This window comes from Micromesistius poutassou (genome assembly GCF_964030765.1).
Source record: "Micromesistius poutassou genome assembly, chromosome: 15".
Taxonomy (NCBI): Eukaryota; Metazoa; Chordata; class Actinopteri; order Gadiformes; family Gadidae; genus Micromesistius; species Micromesistius poutassou.
The window spans coordinates 4,144,340-4,156,987 of NC_140285.1; the positions used below are offsets into that span (position 1 = coordinate 4,144,340).

Consider the following 12,648-nt stretch of genomic DNA (forward strand, 5'->3'; position numbering starts at 1 on the left):
GAGAGCTACATGGAAAAATATGCTCCAAACACACTTTTTAAAGCACTTTGAAATGTTGCTGTTTCAAGACAAAAATTGAGGAACCCCCCCCTCAGACTAAAAATTGTAGGGTGACCCACCCCTCAACAAAGAATATTAAGACATAACCCCCCCATTTTCCTCCGGTGGTCCATTCCATAAATTCTGAAAGGTCCCTTAGGCCTACTCACTGCATTTTTATATCGTCATCATGCACCTAATCAATGACTTCAAGACAACAGAAAAATACTTCATTACTTTATTCACACTTTTGTTGTGGGTTTGAGAATGGTATGGTAAACAAATTTGCAACTTATACACATTGTTGTTATTGAAAAATGAAATAATCAAAACAGCAACTTCATTGTTTATCTTAAAATGTTATCGCCAAAGTAAAACATGATGCTTTTCACAATAACCTAATGTTTCAATAAGTCAGGTTTTATTCTTTCCCCAACTGTGTAATCCCTATAACCATCTGCGAACCGATAATGTAATAGTAAATATAAACTATCAACATTTTATAGTAGCCTATGTATAACCCTCTTTGATTAGTCAAAATAAATCATTTTAAAAACTCGACATTTGACATGTCACTGTAGTCACCAATGTGAATATGAATTATGGAATAAGACCAAATAATTAATGATTAAATGAGGTTTGGACACATACTGCGACACCCATGTTGGAGGATTGAGTCAATTGCAAATAGAGGATAACTTTGTGTCCGTTATACGAATCATTGCTATTCTCTAAGGTATCTGTAGAGGAATTCTTGTTGGGCCATGTCCCTTTGAAACACGTGATATTTCTTATGTCCCTGAGGCTTGGTGAAAATGGTTGCATGGTTTTTAATGCCTTCTCTAACCTTCATTTCATCAGATTCTAAAATATGGAGCTTGAACTATAGATCTAGAAATGTAATTTTTGAACATGTATTAAGACCAAAAAGGAAGATGTAATCTCCCTTAAAACAATGCAAGTTCTATAAATCACATAAATTGACCACGGTTAACATTGCCATGGTGATATGCCAGTTATACTTTGCACAGTTGGCATAGGATGGCAATCTGGCTAGCAACCAGTCTTTATTTATTCACTCGTGATTCACGTGATTTCCAGTGATGACGGCGGAGTTCAGACTCCAGTGAATTTACCCAGACCGTTTAATTTCCATTCCCAGTGATTCAAGTAAAATGTTTTATCTATATAGATTGTTTGTCCCAAAAACCTGCATCGAAAAATAAACCCATCATTTCATGTTCCCACAGAACCCATCTTCACTTTTTCTTTTTATAAATTACAAAGTCAAACACGAACCACCAGCAATGGTAAAGAAAGAAATAAAAAAAGGGATTATTTCCTATTCTTTTCGCACACATTAAAATGATTTCAAAGAAGTGAGTTGCTGATGTCAATTGGAGTAAGTTGGGGGGGGGGGGGGGGAGACTAGGGGGGAGTCAGCAGAAATGGATGACTTCTCTCTGGCTTCTCTACTGATTGGACGAGAAGCTGGACCTGTTGTGTGTTGCGGTGGACTGGTTCTGTGTTCACACCATGGCGGGTTGGACCAGGCTAGGGCCTCATAATACATTGCTCTTCCTCTTTTGGGGGGGAGAAACATGAAAGCACCATCGTTTCCTTACACATGTTTTTTTTTTTGGTATGAATATCTTAATGTAAGGCATCGAAAAGCATCCACTGATACTGAACCGCTTCAAAATCTACGACTTGCACAATAAAAATTCCCACAGTCTGCATAAGTCTCAAATTCCATTAGTAAAACTATGGCATGAACGGGTTTGCATGAGGAATAGGATTTAGTTGAACGTCATATATGCTTTTCAATCTAACACAGAAAAATATTAAGAACCATTTTACTGTTGGCATCCGGTTTTCAAGTATTGGATCCAAATATTGGAGAAATGTCCAAGGGCACGCTAAGCGGTCCCACGCCGGACCTCGGCGCCATCCGGCCCGTTTGGCGTGCCGAACAAACTGACGAATGCTAACCTTTCCTTTAGGAGCAACACAAGACGGCCGTTCTCTAACGGCGGCACTGCGAGCGAGACAAGAGATTAAGAAGGATAAACATGAAGTGTTCTCCTACCTCGCTTTCAACAGAGCTGATGGACAGCGCGTGCAAAGGCAAGACTTTTCAAATAGCCGGGTTTAAAACACTTGGAAACCATTAAAATGCATTCATGAGGAGTTCTAGTGTGGAGGTTTGCAGCAGACACTCGAGGCAGCTCTGGCCGTTATTTATTTTTCTTCCGTTGCCCCCCCCCCCCCCCCCCCCCCCACCAACCACTCCTCCGTCCCGTCTTCTCATCCTCCGCGCCTTCCTTCACTCTACATGACGTCAGCCCTTTTGTCCCTCACCTTGTTCCGTAGTTTAGTCCGGGCCTTGAAGGCAGCAGAATTGAATAAATGCTGTGGGGGAGGGAGGTGGGGGGAGGGGGACAAGAGAGACAGACAGAGAGAGAGAGAGAGAGAGTCAGGCTTCTGAATGGACCTTGTTAAAGGAGATCACACCAATAGTTAGGGTTACACTTCCGTGTCAAACAGCCGCTTGTGTCGGTCATTCTGTACACTGATTGGCCACGGGATTTCTCGCCTTCCCTTTCAGTGACAACTGGGGATCTTTACGAAGTGTACAAAAGGAACCTATTGCACACCCGCCTCCGCCAGTCCACCTGCACCGTGGTGATTTCACTGTCGCCCCACAGCGACCCTGAAGCCCTGGAGGTCTAACCCACCGGCAACAGATCACAGCCGCACCGCCGGCGGGCCAGCTACAACCCGTCGAGGTTGGATCTATCACTCCGATCCCTGACCAATCCTTTCCCAGCGTGCGGTTACCTTCTCGAAGCGTGAGATCTTGTTGGCCTTGACGGCAGCGTCCAGGATTAGGGGAGCGCCCAAGCCGAAGATGTCCCTCAGTAGACAGTTGAACTGGACACACGACACCGAGACGGCTCGTTAGACAAACCATCATGTATACGCCTCTATAACCAAGTGGGCATTACATTATTGATTACATAAATGTCTTGTCATCGCTCCAGAATGCTTTTGAAACTCAAAGACAGTTGTACTCTTTTGTGGTTCTTGATGAAGTATTTCTATGGTCATGCTGCCTGTGTACGTGTGATATGGGTGTGAGTTATGAGAGTTGTGTGAGTGTGTGTAAAGCGGTACCTACCTGGAGGTGGTGGCGGACCCCAGACTCCAGCAGGTCCTTGAAGGCGTCGTACATGCGTCTCCGCACCCAGCTGTCGATGTAGATCCCCTCCACGCCGAAGCGGATCTTCTCCTCCTGAAAGTCCTCATTCTGGAGGAGGAGGAGGAGGAGGAGGAGGAGGAGGAGGGGAAACATGAATTTAAAAACGGTTTGTCGGGGGAACAGCAAGCGGCACAACAATGACAGGTCAAGAGTTCTTCAGTGGACTGCATAGCACAGAGCGTGTCCTCACCTCGATGTAGTGCAGCACCTCTCTGAAGATGGAGCGCTGTTTCCTGCGGTCGTTCTTGGCGCGGTGTTTGTTGCTGTCCGTGGCCAGGCCCTTCAGACTCACACACAGGCCGACACTGTCCTCCACCTCAAAGTCCTACACACACACACACACAACATGGCTCATATACACTCACACCAAATCATGTGCCGCTGTCGTACCTATAATGACACAAGTTAAAGTGTGTGTGTGTGTGTGTGTGTGTGTGTGTGTGTGTGTGTGTGTGTGTGTGTGTGTGTGTGTGTGTGTGTGTGTGTGTGTGTGTGTGTGTGTGTGTGTGTGTCTCACCTCGTCGATGTCGCGGCCCAGCTCCACCAGCAGGGCGATGGTCTCGCCCACCGCGATCCGGTAGTTGACGTCGCTGCTCTCCAGACAGGCCTGCAGCTTGGGCAGGTGGCTGAGGGGGGGGGATGAGAACCACGTTAGTCTGAGGTTTGTTTTATCAAAATAAAAGTGCTCCCTCTTTGAACCTACTCCTCACTCTCCTGCTCATTAAAAAGACCCATTAAAAAATATATATTATATATATAAAAAGTAAATTAATATAGATGTTTTGCCCCCCAAAATATAATAAACCTTAATTTTGAGACTATTATTTATCAATTTATCTCGTCTTATCTAAATGGCAGAACGGCTGGATACATATTTGTACATTCTTTTCGATCTGAACATTTTCTATTTGAACAGTTTGTGTACTTTCTTCAAAATTTCAAAGTTCGCAGTTACAAAGTGTTTAGTCTGAGAGAAATGCTGAAAAAAATGCATCATGTTTTTCAAACTATTGACCAAAATAGTCATGGGTGGGAATAATAGGATTTTTTCCCTAATCGAGCAGCCCTTGTCATAGGTCAGCCCTCTTCCCCTGCACATCCGCCCCCCCACCCCTCTCCATTATCACTACAACTTCATAACGGTCACCGTCCTGACCCCCAGAGCCCCGGGCGGCGAGCCAACCTACAGGTCCAGCAGCACGGCCAGCCGGACACGGGGCACAGCGTGACCAGCAGGGCCCAGGCCTGCAGGGCGGCGCCGCAGAGCGCGGCGTGGCCCCGGCTTGGCCGCGGGCAGCGCCCCCTCTCTGTTGGGGTAGGAGGACATGAAGACCGCCTCCAGCTGGCCCATGGAGCGCACCAGGTCCTGGGAGACACAGGGACAGAGAGACAGAAATTGTCAAATATTTTCTTGCCAATAGAGACATTTTTTTAATATAAATGCAAAGAAATATAAGAAGCATAAAAAGAAGAAGAAAAGAAACAAAAAAACAATTGAACAAAATTGGGATAAAGATCAATTGAAAATACAAGAACAGAAGGAACAACAACAAGAACAGAAGGAACACAGACACACAACAACAGAGGTGTAGAGGTAGCCTGGCTAACGCCAGACCAAATCTCAAGAAGATTTAGTCTGGAAACTTGCGTTCTAAACTACTTGGAACACTATCTAGGGCTGCATCAAAAGGTTACTTCTCGTCTGCTGCCATGTTGGATCCATAGATATAAACAAACGACAAGCTTCGGTGTGTCGCATTGACGTCGTCATCGTCTTGCTGTCCCCCCACCCCCCCTTCTGTGATAGGTTCCCTTGCTGAGGAACAATGCGATCCATGGAATCCAGGCTGCCTAGCAGAGTGAAATTAATTTATGCGCAAGGCAGCATGGATATACCCGGGCTAGTGTAGAGGGGGAGTGAAGGCAGCATGGCAGGGGTCTGTGAGCTCTGTGTATTGTGGTTGCCATGAGGTGGCTTCGCTCACCTCTCCGTCTTCAGCAGCAGACACATAGCAGCACATCCCCAAGGGCCCTGGCACACTGATAAACACACACAATATAAGAAAATGTCCATTCGATTCTGATCATCATCCATTATATACATGTACCACTCTGGAGATTAAATCATGTATTTGAGGCAGAAATCAAATAGCAACAACCGGACCAAGTTTATGTTAAAGGACATCACAAGTGGGAGTGTGCCCCTAGATGTACGCTGGGTAGATCCGTCTACCAGCCTACCCAGTGGACTGTAGCTTAAGTGTTTGCTTATCTACCCATCATACACAGCGCCCTCAGCGAGTGTCTATTCCTGATTGGCTGTGATCGAGCAGGCGATGTCACTCGTCACAGATTCGCACGGCAACGACCATCCCTCGGGCGCCTACTGTCCTCATTCCCGCCCCCTAAAGAATGGACCCAGGTGCTCCCCCCCCCCCCCGATGACAAAACGTTCTCCACTCACGCTCTGGCGTGCCGATACGCTGGCGCCGTGGTCAATCAGGATGGCACTGAAGAGGGGGCGGAGCATCTTGAAGCACTCCTCGGCCTCGTCCCCGCCCCCCAGCTGGACGCAGAGCAGGACGAAGAGCGTGGCGGCCGCCGCCTGCTCCTCCCCTCCGCCTGACCGAACACACACACACACACCAGGTCGCTGGTCACAATCACCGCTGAATGGTGAAGCCATGTGTTCTCGATCTAGCCTTTAGTCCTAAATGTGTGCCGTTCTGATGACGTTCGAGGACAACGTTAATGGAATCATTTCTGTTGGGTCATCTCGCTGTTAACAGAATTGTCTTGGAAAAAAAAAAAAAAAAAAAGGTGACACCCTACCACTATCTTACGCTACACCACTGTGAGTCAAAGCAGATACATACAGCTTCTATCTCGCGTACATAAATCATCTCTCTTCAACCCTCGGTCTTATCCCAGCTCTCCCTCACTGGCTCTCACTGGACCTTTTCATCTCCCCTCACCTCTTCTTTAGATCTCCCTCTACCACTAGCTTGCTCTCTCCATCTCTAGCTCTCGCTACTCCCTCTCTTTACCCCTCTACCTCTTCTCTGGTTCTCCATCTCTTTCGCTACTCTCTTTACCGGTCTATCACTACATCTCTCTCTACCTCCCTCTATTTCTACCTCCCCCTCCCCCTCCACCTCCCTCCCTCCGTCCGTCCGTCCGTCCCTCCCCCCTCACCCTTCTTGAGGCAGCGTTCCAGGGAGTCGGTGACGGTGATGCGTCTCTCGGTCAGGAAGTCGTACATCACCCTGGAGGAGAAGGCCTGGCGCAGGGACTCCTGGGCCGCCTGCCGCGTCTTGGCACTGGGAGAGGAGAGGAGAGAGAATGTGTGATGAGTGCGAGATACAGGGAGAGACGGAGAGAGTGAGAAATGGAAAGAGCGAGAGCCCTAGAAAGGGCCCAGAAGAGGGAGTATATGAGAATATGTGTGTGTGTCTGGCGAAGGCAGAGGCTCACCTCTTGTCAGTGAGATCTTCTATACTCTGTTTGAGCTTGTCGTCCGACTCCTCCTGGGCAGTCAGCTCATCCACCACCTCCGCTGCTGAGGCACAGGCACACACACACACACACACACACACACACACACACACACACACACACACACAATATTTGTATCATTGATATTGGCATCAATGAATTTCAATGCAATGTGGGTAGGTAGGTGGTGCATGGGTGGGTATGTAGGTAGGTAGGTAGGTGGTGGATGGTATGTAGGTAGGTGGTGGATGGGTGGGTACGTAGGTAGGTGGTGGATGGGTATGTAGGTAGGTAGGTAGGTGGTGGATGGTATCTAGGTAGGTGGTGGATGGGTGGGTACGTAGGTAGGTGGTGGATGGGTGGGTAGGTGTGTGTGTTACCGGTGCCGTCCTCCAAGGCTGATGCGTTCTCACTGGTGCTGCTGTAGTGACTCATCACCTCCGACGCCAGGTCGTCATCGCTCGCCCCTGACTCGCCCTTCACCCCATTCCTACCACCTGTGAGAGAGAGAGAGAGAGAGAGAGAGAGAGAGAGAGAGAGAGAGAGAGAGAGAGAGAGAGAGAGAGAGAGAGAGAGAGAGAGAGAGAGAGAGAGAGACTTCAATTTCTTCATCCAATCATTCGACGGAGAACGAAAAAAAGCATTTCCTTCCACTAAGTTGTAATGATGGGCATGGTGACTGAAAGAGCAGAGCAGGTAGCTGTGCTGGATCCTCTAGAACCCGACATGGTGCCCTGAGGTGTTGGGCAGGAGTATAGAACGGTTGTCATAGCAACATTTGCGATATTGATCATTGGGTTCATATTGTCAGCTCTGCAAACTATAAAATCCCAAACCAGACGCTGAAAGGGCCTCACCAGAGGCTGGGACTATTTCAATAGCCAGCTATCATTACAGGCACCAGTATATACATCTGCTACATGCCGATGTCTAAAAACCACATGGCTTGTTGGTTATTAATGGCAGAGACTAGCGAGTTGCACCAGCTTTAGCAGAGACCAGCTAGTAGCCACTAGCCAGCATGCTGTGCTCAGCTGTCTCGATTTGTCTGTAACCAAGCACCAGAAGTTTGAAATGCAGGCTTAGACATACACTTGGAGGAGAAAGGTTGTATTATCGAAAAATGTATTTATTATTTTTTTTACTATATCCACATAAGCTCCCATTGACAGGCTGGGTGTTATTGCCACCATATGGCAATATCGTTCAATGACGTATGTAGGCTACGCCATTTTACCATAAGCCTACAAATATGAAATAGAACAATGCCCTCATGTCCGGTTACATTTTTTAATATTTAAAAAGAAAGAACGATTTAAAACAGCATAAAAAACATTTACGCTTAACAGTTGGGGTGTTGACTCTGAACACATCTTACTGTGGTCACTATACAAATAACCCAGATAGAGCTATATGGGCACTGTGAGCCAGTGGTTTGAGGTCCTGCTGGCTCAGGGATACAGATACAGCTAGTGTGATTACTGCAGCGTACAGCCTCCATTCAGGTCATTCAGCTGGTGCATGAGAGACTAGTCAAAGAATGGAATGGTCATTGAGTGAGAGGTGTGAGTGGAGTTCTGTGTGTGTGTGTGTGTGTGTGTGTGTGTGTGTGTGTGTGTGTGTGTGTGTGTGTGTGTGTGTGTGTGTGTGTGTGTGTGTGTGTGTGTGTGTGTGTGTGTGTGTGGAGGTCAACAAGGTCGGCCCAGGGTGACCAAGCCATGCTTGTTGGTAACTGCCAGGGTGCTACATGGGAGATGTAGTTTGTCTACGGGTTAGCCTAATATTGACTTTCATTCTGCTATCTGTGGAAGGAAGGCAGTTTGCCCATTCGTTTTTTGTAAATAATATCAACTGCCATCTGTATGCTTTCAAATGATTTGACCGTACAAATATAATACTTAAACTCAGATAGACAAGTACTTTGTATTCCAGTCAAATTCTTTATGCTAGAGAAAAGTGTGACAATGACTCATGGTACTACTGATTACTTATTAAATGACATGTGTATCATTTGCTGCAGGTGTACTACATTTAGGAACAAATAATCACAAAATCGACTATGTATCATTCGTAAACCTAAATTTGCATAATCTCTACCCCACTTCTATGGAAATGTTTTAATGCATATCGTCTCATGATTTACCTAACACAAGTTGAGATAGCACACTGCACAAACCTTTACCTGTTACCTAATGTCATTACCTACTGGCGTTCAACCCTGACTCCAGAGTCTAAAGACCCACACACCCACCCACCCACACACACAGGCTGCATGACTGGATCAAATGTGAATCACGACTTTCTTGCTGTGAGATTAATATTTTTTTGAATATACATTTAGCTCTTGGCCATATGCAATGCATTTTAATAAGCACAGAGTGTTGACAGTTTCTGTTGAGTTGTTAAATAGGCAGGACAGTGTAGTGGTAAGTGTGTTCGCCTCCGGAAAACTCTGGGTTTGAACTTTGAAGCCCAATGACTGCAGGCTACCTATAGGCATCATTAGGAAGGAGCCCTAAATCATTGTATTGTCAATATTTGAACTTCTTGAAACTACACCCTGTTAGATTGTACATATTTGAGTGTACAAACTCAAGTAAATATTTGAACTAAATTACCAAGAGTGTACATAATACCAAATCTATTTTAAGGCTTGTCTGGTCCATGAAAAAGCCCTGAGTGGACCACTTGTGGCTCATGGATCTCACAGCTCCAAACAATCTCCTACCATTATAATTAGTCTTAAGGTCACTATGCTCTGGATCATTTTTCCATGGCTTGGACCTTCCACTGACATCAATCAGGCTTTCTCCACCAAAGAAATGTAAGCCTTTAGAGATATACAGAAGAAAAGTTGACACCAAAATTGCATTTCCGTATTTAACTGGCATAGAGTGGGCTTGATTAGGTCAAAAGGCAATCCAATATCCAAATGTTTCTCCAGTATTTTTTATCGAAGAAACAAAAAACGATGTCTTTCTGTGGCAGATAATGCACTGGCCATAAACAGCCAAACAACGGTGCCCAACAATAGCACGGTATAAAGACTGCCCCTGGAGAGGACAGCCTAGCACACTGGAACAACGCGTAGGGGAACAAACGGCCTGAATAATGAGATGAAGGATAGGAACCAGGCCATGAATACAAAAGGAAACAGGGAGTTGATCGCTCGGCTTGACAAAAAGACCATAATAGTGTGAGGACAACAGTAGTTAGCCAGTTCCTCTCTACTACAATAAATTGTAATAAGCCTTTTGAGACATGAAACAGAAATGAACCCTACATTTCAGTATGCCTCGATGCATTGATGTAAGATCACCATTACTGGTGAGGAAACGTGATCAGCCAGAAATTGACATAATAATAAACCCATCTAAACAATTTCATTCTTCACAGTTCAGTGAAAGTGACAGGCACACGGTCACATGCATGATGAAACTGGCCGTGTGGAAAAGCTATTGGCACATTCCAGTCCACGCAGATAGCCACCTGTGGAGATTAAGCCTGGGTTAAAGGTAAGGCCATGCAGGATGGACTTACTGAAAGTATTCCCACCAGATGAAGGACAAGCATGGCAGAACATTGGCTCACACTTAAGGCTGCCCAAGCAGAAGAAGTGTCAAAAGCAAATGTCCACCTGACGTGGAACACACTGATGAATGGGAAGTTCACCAATGCAGAACGGGCTTCCTAGTGGCGTGGACAGCTTGCGTTGATGCTTTCCATGAAGTCAAGCTTATGTGGTTAGGGTTAAGAAAAAAATCTGACAAGCACAAAGACGACGTGATGAGAATGATTTAGCCTGGGTAAATGTGTTACAGCGCAAGACGGTGCGAATGATAATGTAGTTGAAGCTCTGTGCGAGTGGTCTAGCGTTGGGAGAGCCACTGCTGGTTTGAGGCAGGCTACGTCCAGGGCGGTAAGACAGCCGTAAGATATTTACTAAAAGAAAAAGAAAAAAAAACACGTATGCGAGTGCAGCACAGGTTGGGGGTGACAGGTCGGTGGTTCGTTACCTTTCGACAGTGACAGAGGTGCTTTAGCAGAGAGCTGCAGCTGGAGAACTTCCTGTCGTAGAGAACCTGCAGAGGACCATGTTCAGAGGAGGATGGGAACGAGGAGGAGCCCAAAAAGAGACAGATGACGGGGAGGATGGAGTGGTTGATTTGGCAAGAGAGGGATACACAAGGGCATCAATGGGAGAGGGGGGGGGGGCAGGTAGAAGAATGGATGGATGGATTTATGGGTATGGATGTACAGAAAGAATGATTGAGATAGGTAATGATGGAGATAGGTGGATAAATCATGGGCGGAATCAGACAGAATGATGGAAAGGTGGAGAAGTGGAACGTTGAGCGTGAGTCCAAGGTACAGTAGGAACCGTTTACGGTGTCAATTGTAGAACCATTCAACAACACTTGAGATAACTCCTAACTACAGAAGCATAAGAAATCCATAAACATGTATCAAAGAAAGAAAAACATTTAATCTGTGACTTCGAAACTAAAAACCAGGTCCAGGGAGTCTATGTGCCAATGGAAATACCTTATTTTATAACCTTAGGAACGCCCTCCAAGACCCACACCAAATTAATGTCTCTAACAATCGGACGGACAGGCGTCCGATTGTGAACAGAGCACCCCCCCCCCCCCAAATAACTACTGAACGGAAACTATACTTGGTCGCTCCAAAATAGCTTGCAGTAAATTGAGCAGCATGACACTAGACCCATAATAAGGTGACTTGGCTACGCTCTAAACAGCCATGTGCTTAGTCTCAGCAATCCCAGCATCAGTGTCATTGGTCCTGTTATATGATCAATAACAGAAATCCCTTTATGATTGGGAAGCAAAGCTTCCAGGAGCATGCTATGAACATCTGTAACGTTTGCGAATGTGGCTCAAACAGTATATTGCCCCTTAATATAAAGACACAAACGAGAGGGAAACCCAAATGAATGCAGTTTGCCACCACGCTTTGTTGCCATATGGAAATTGTCTCTTGCCTTCCAACCTTAAATACGGACAATTCTGCTTTCAAGGTGTGGCAACCGCACATTACAGCTTTTATGAACAGTCCAGTTCAAAGTGTATTGACATTATTTCTAGAGAGCTGCTTCTTACCACTTTTGCCTGGGCCACGTTTCCCCTTCTTACTCCGCGGCATGTTGTTCTCCTGCTCCCAGTGCCTGAGCACCAGTCAACGCGAGCTAACGATGGCTAGCGGGCTGCTGTCGATCAAGGTGTCACCTCGGGATGTCCGCAGGGTGGACAGCGGCTGTCACAGCCGACAAGGTGAAGGTGTCCGTGGTCTCTGGTCAGAGACAGCCCAACGCCTTCCACAGAAGCACATCCAGATACTGATCCAAGAGGCTAAAGTGAGCTAACCTCCCTCCCAGTTAGCAGTCGACACCAGCGCCTTTTACCAACTCGAGACCAACTTTGTTGGTATAATACGAGGAGGATCTTGAAAAAAAGGCTCCCTTCTTCCGCGTTTTCAATCACTATTATCTTTGATTGTCCCCGGGTAACCTATATTTAATGCCAGGTTGAGAAGATAGGGATATTAGAAGGTAGTTAGGACGGAGTTTTGAGCACGTTGCTGTCGCGAAGTCCACCATTTTCTCAGTAGCTGCTTATTACACCGGTAGGCGGGGTTGCCAGATATGTACAACCATTTGTTGCCAGATACCAAAACAACCAGCAGACACCTCCTTACATTTGAATACAGTAGCCTAAGGTTGGAAAATAGCACAATTTCTTTTTTACGTCAATATAACTACATTCGGATTGAGTATTCAATGCAATAAGACCACATGACAATGTAATTACATTTAGACCATCAGAAAAATA

At 46.0% G+C, this 12,648-nt stretch overlaps 1 protein-coding gene across 1 annotated transcript; it reads right to left on the reverse strand.

Moving 5' to 3' along the window:
- Nucleotides 1–263: 263 nt before the first annotated feature.
- On the reverse strand, nucleotides 264–12,404 carry ifrd2 (interferon-related developmental regulator 2). The gene is given in 16 exon segments (XM_084479277.1): nucleotides 264–2,451; nucleotides 2,881–2,973; nucleotides 3,221–3,349; nucleotides 3,492–3,626; nucleotides 3,819–3,927; nucleotides 4,489–4,513; nucleotides 4,516–4,579; nucleotides 4,581–4,667; nucleotides 5,287–5,328; nucleotides 5,330–5,341; nucleotides 5,766–5,923; nucleotides 6,497–6,621; nucleotides 6,776–6,857; nucleotides 7,177–7,293; nucleotides 10,813–10,878; nucleotides 11,920–12,404. Coding segments are annotated over 16 exon segments (1,368 nt in total). The 5' UTR covers nucleotides 11,963–12,404; the 3' UTR covers nucleotides 264–2,370.
- Between the last annotated feature and the right edge of the window lie 244 nt (nucleotides 12,405–12,648).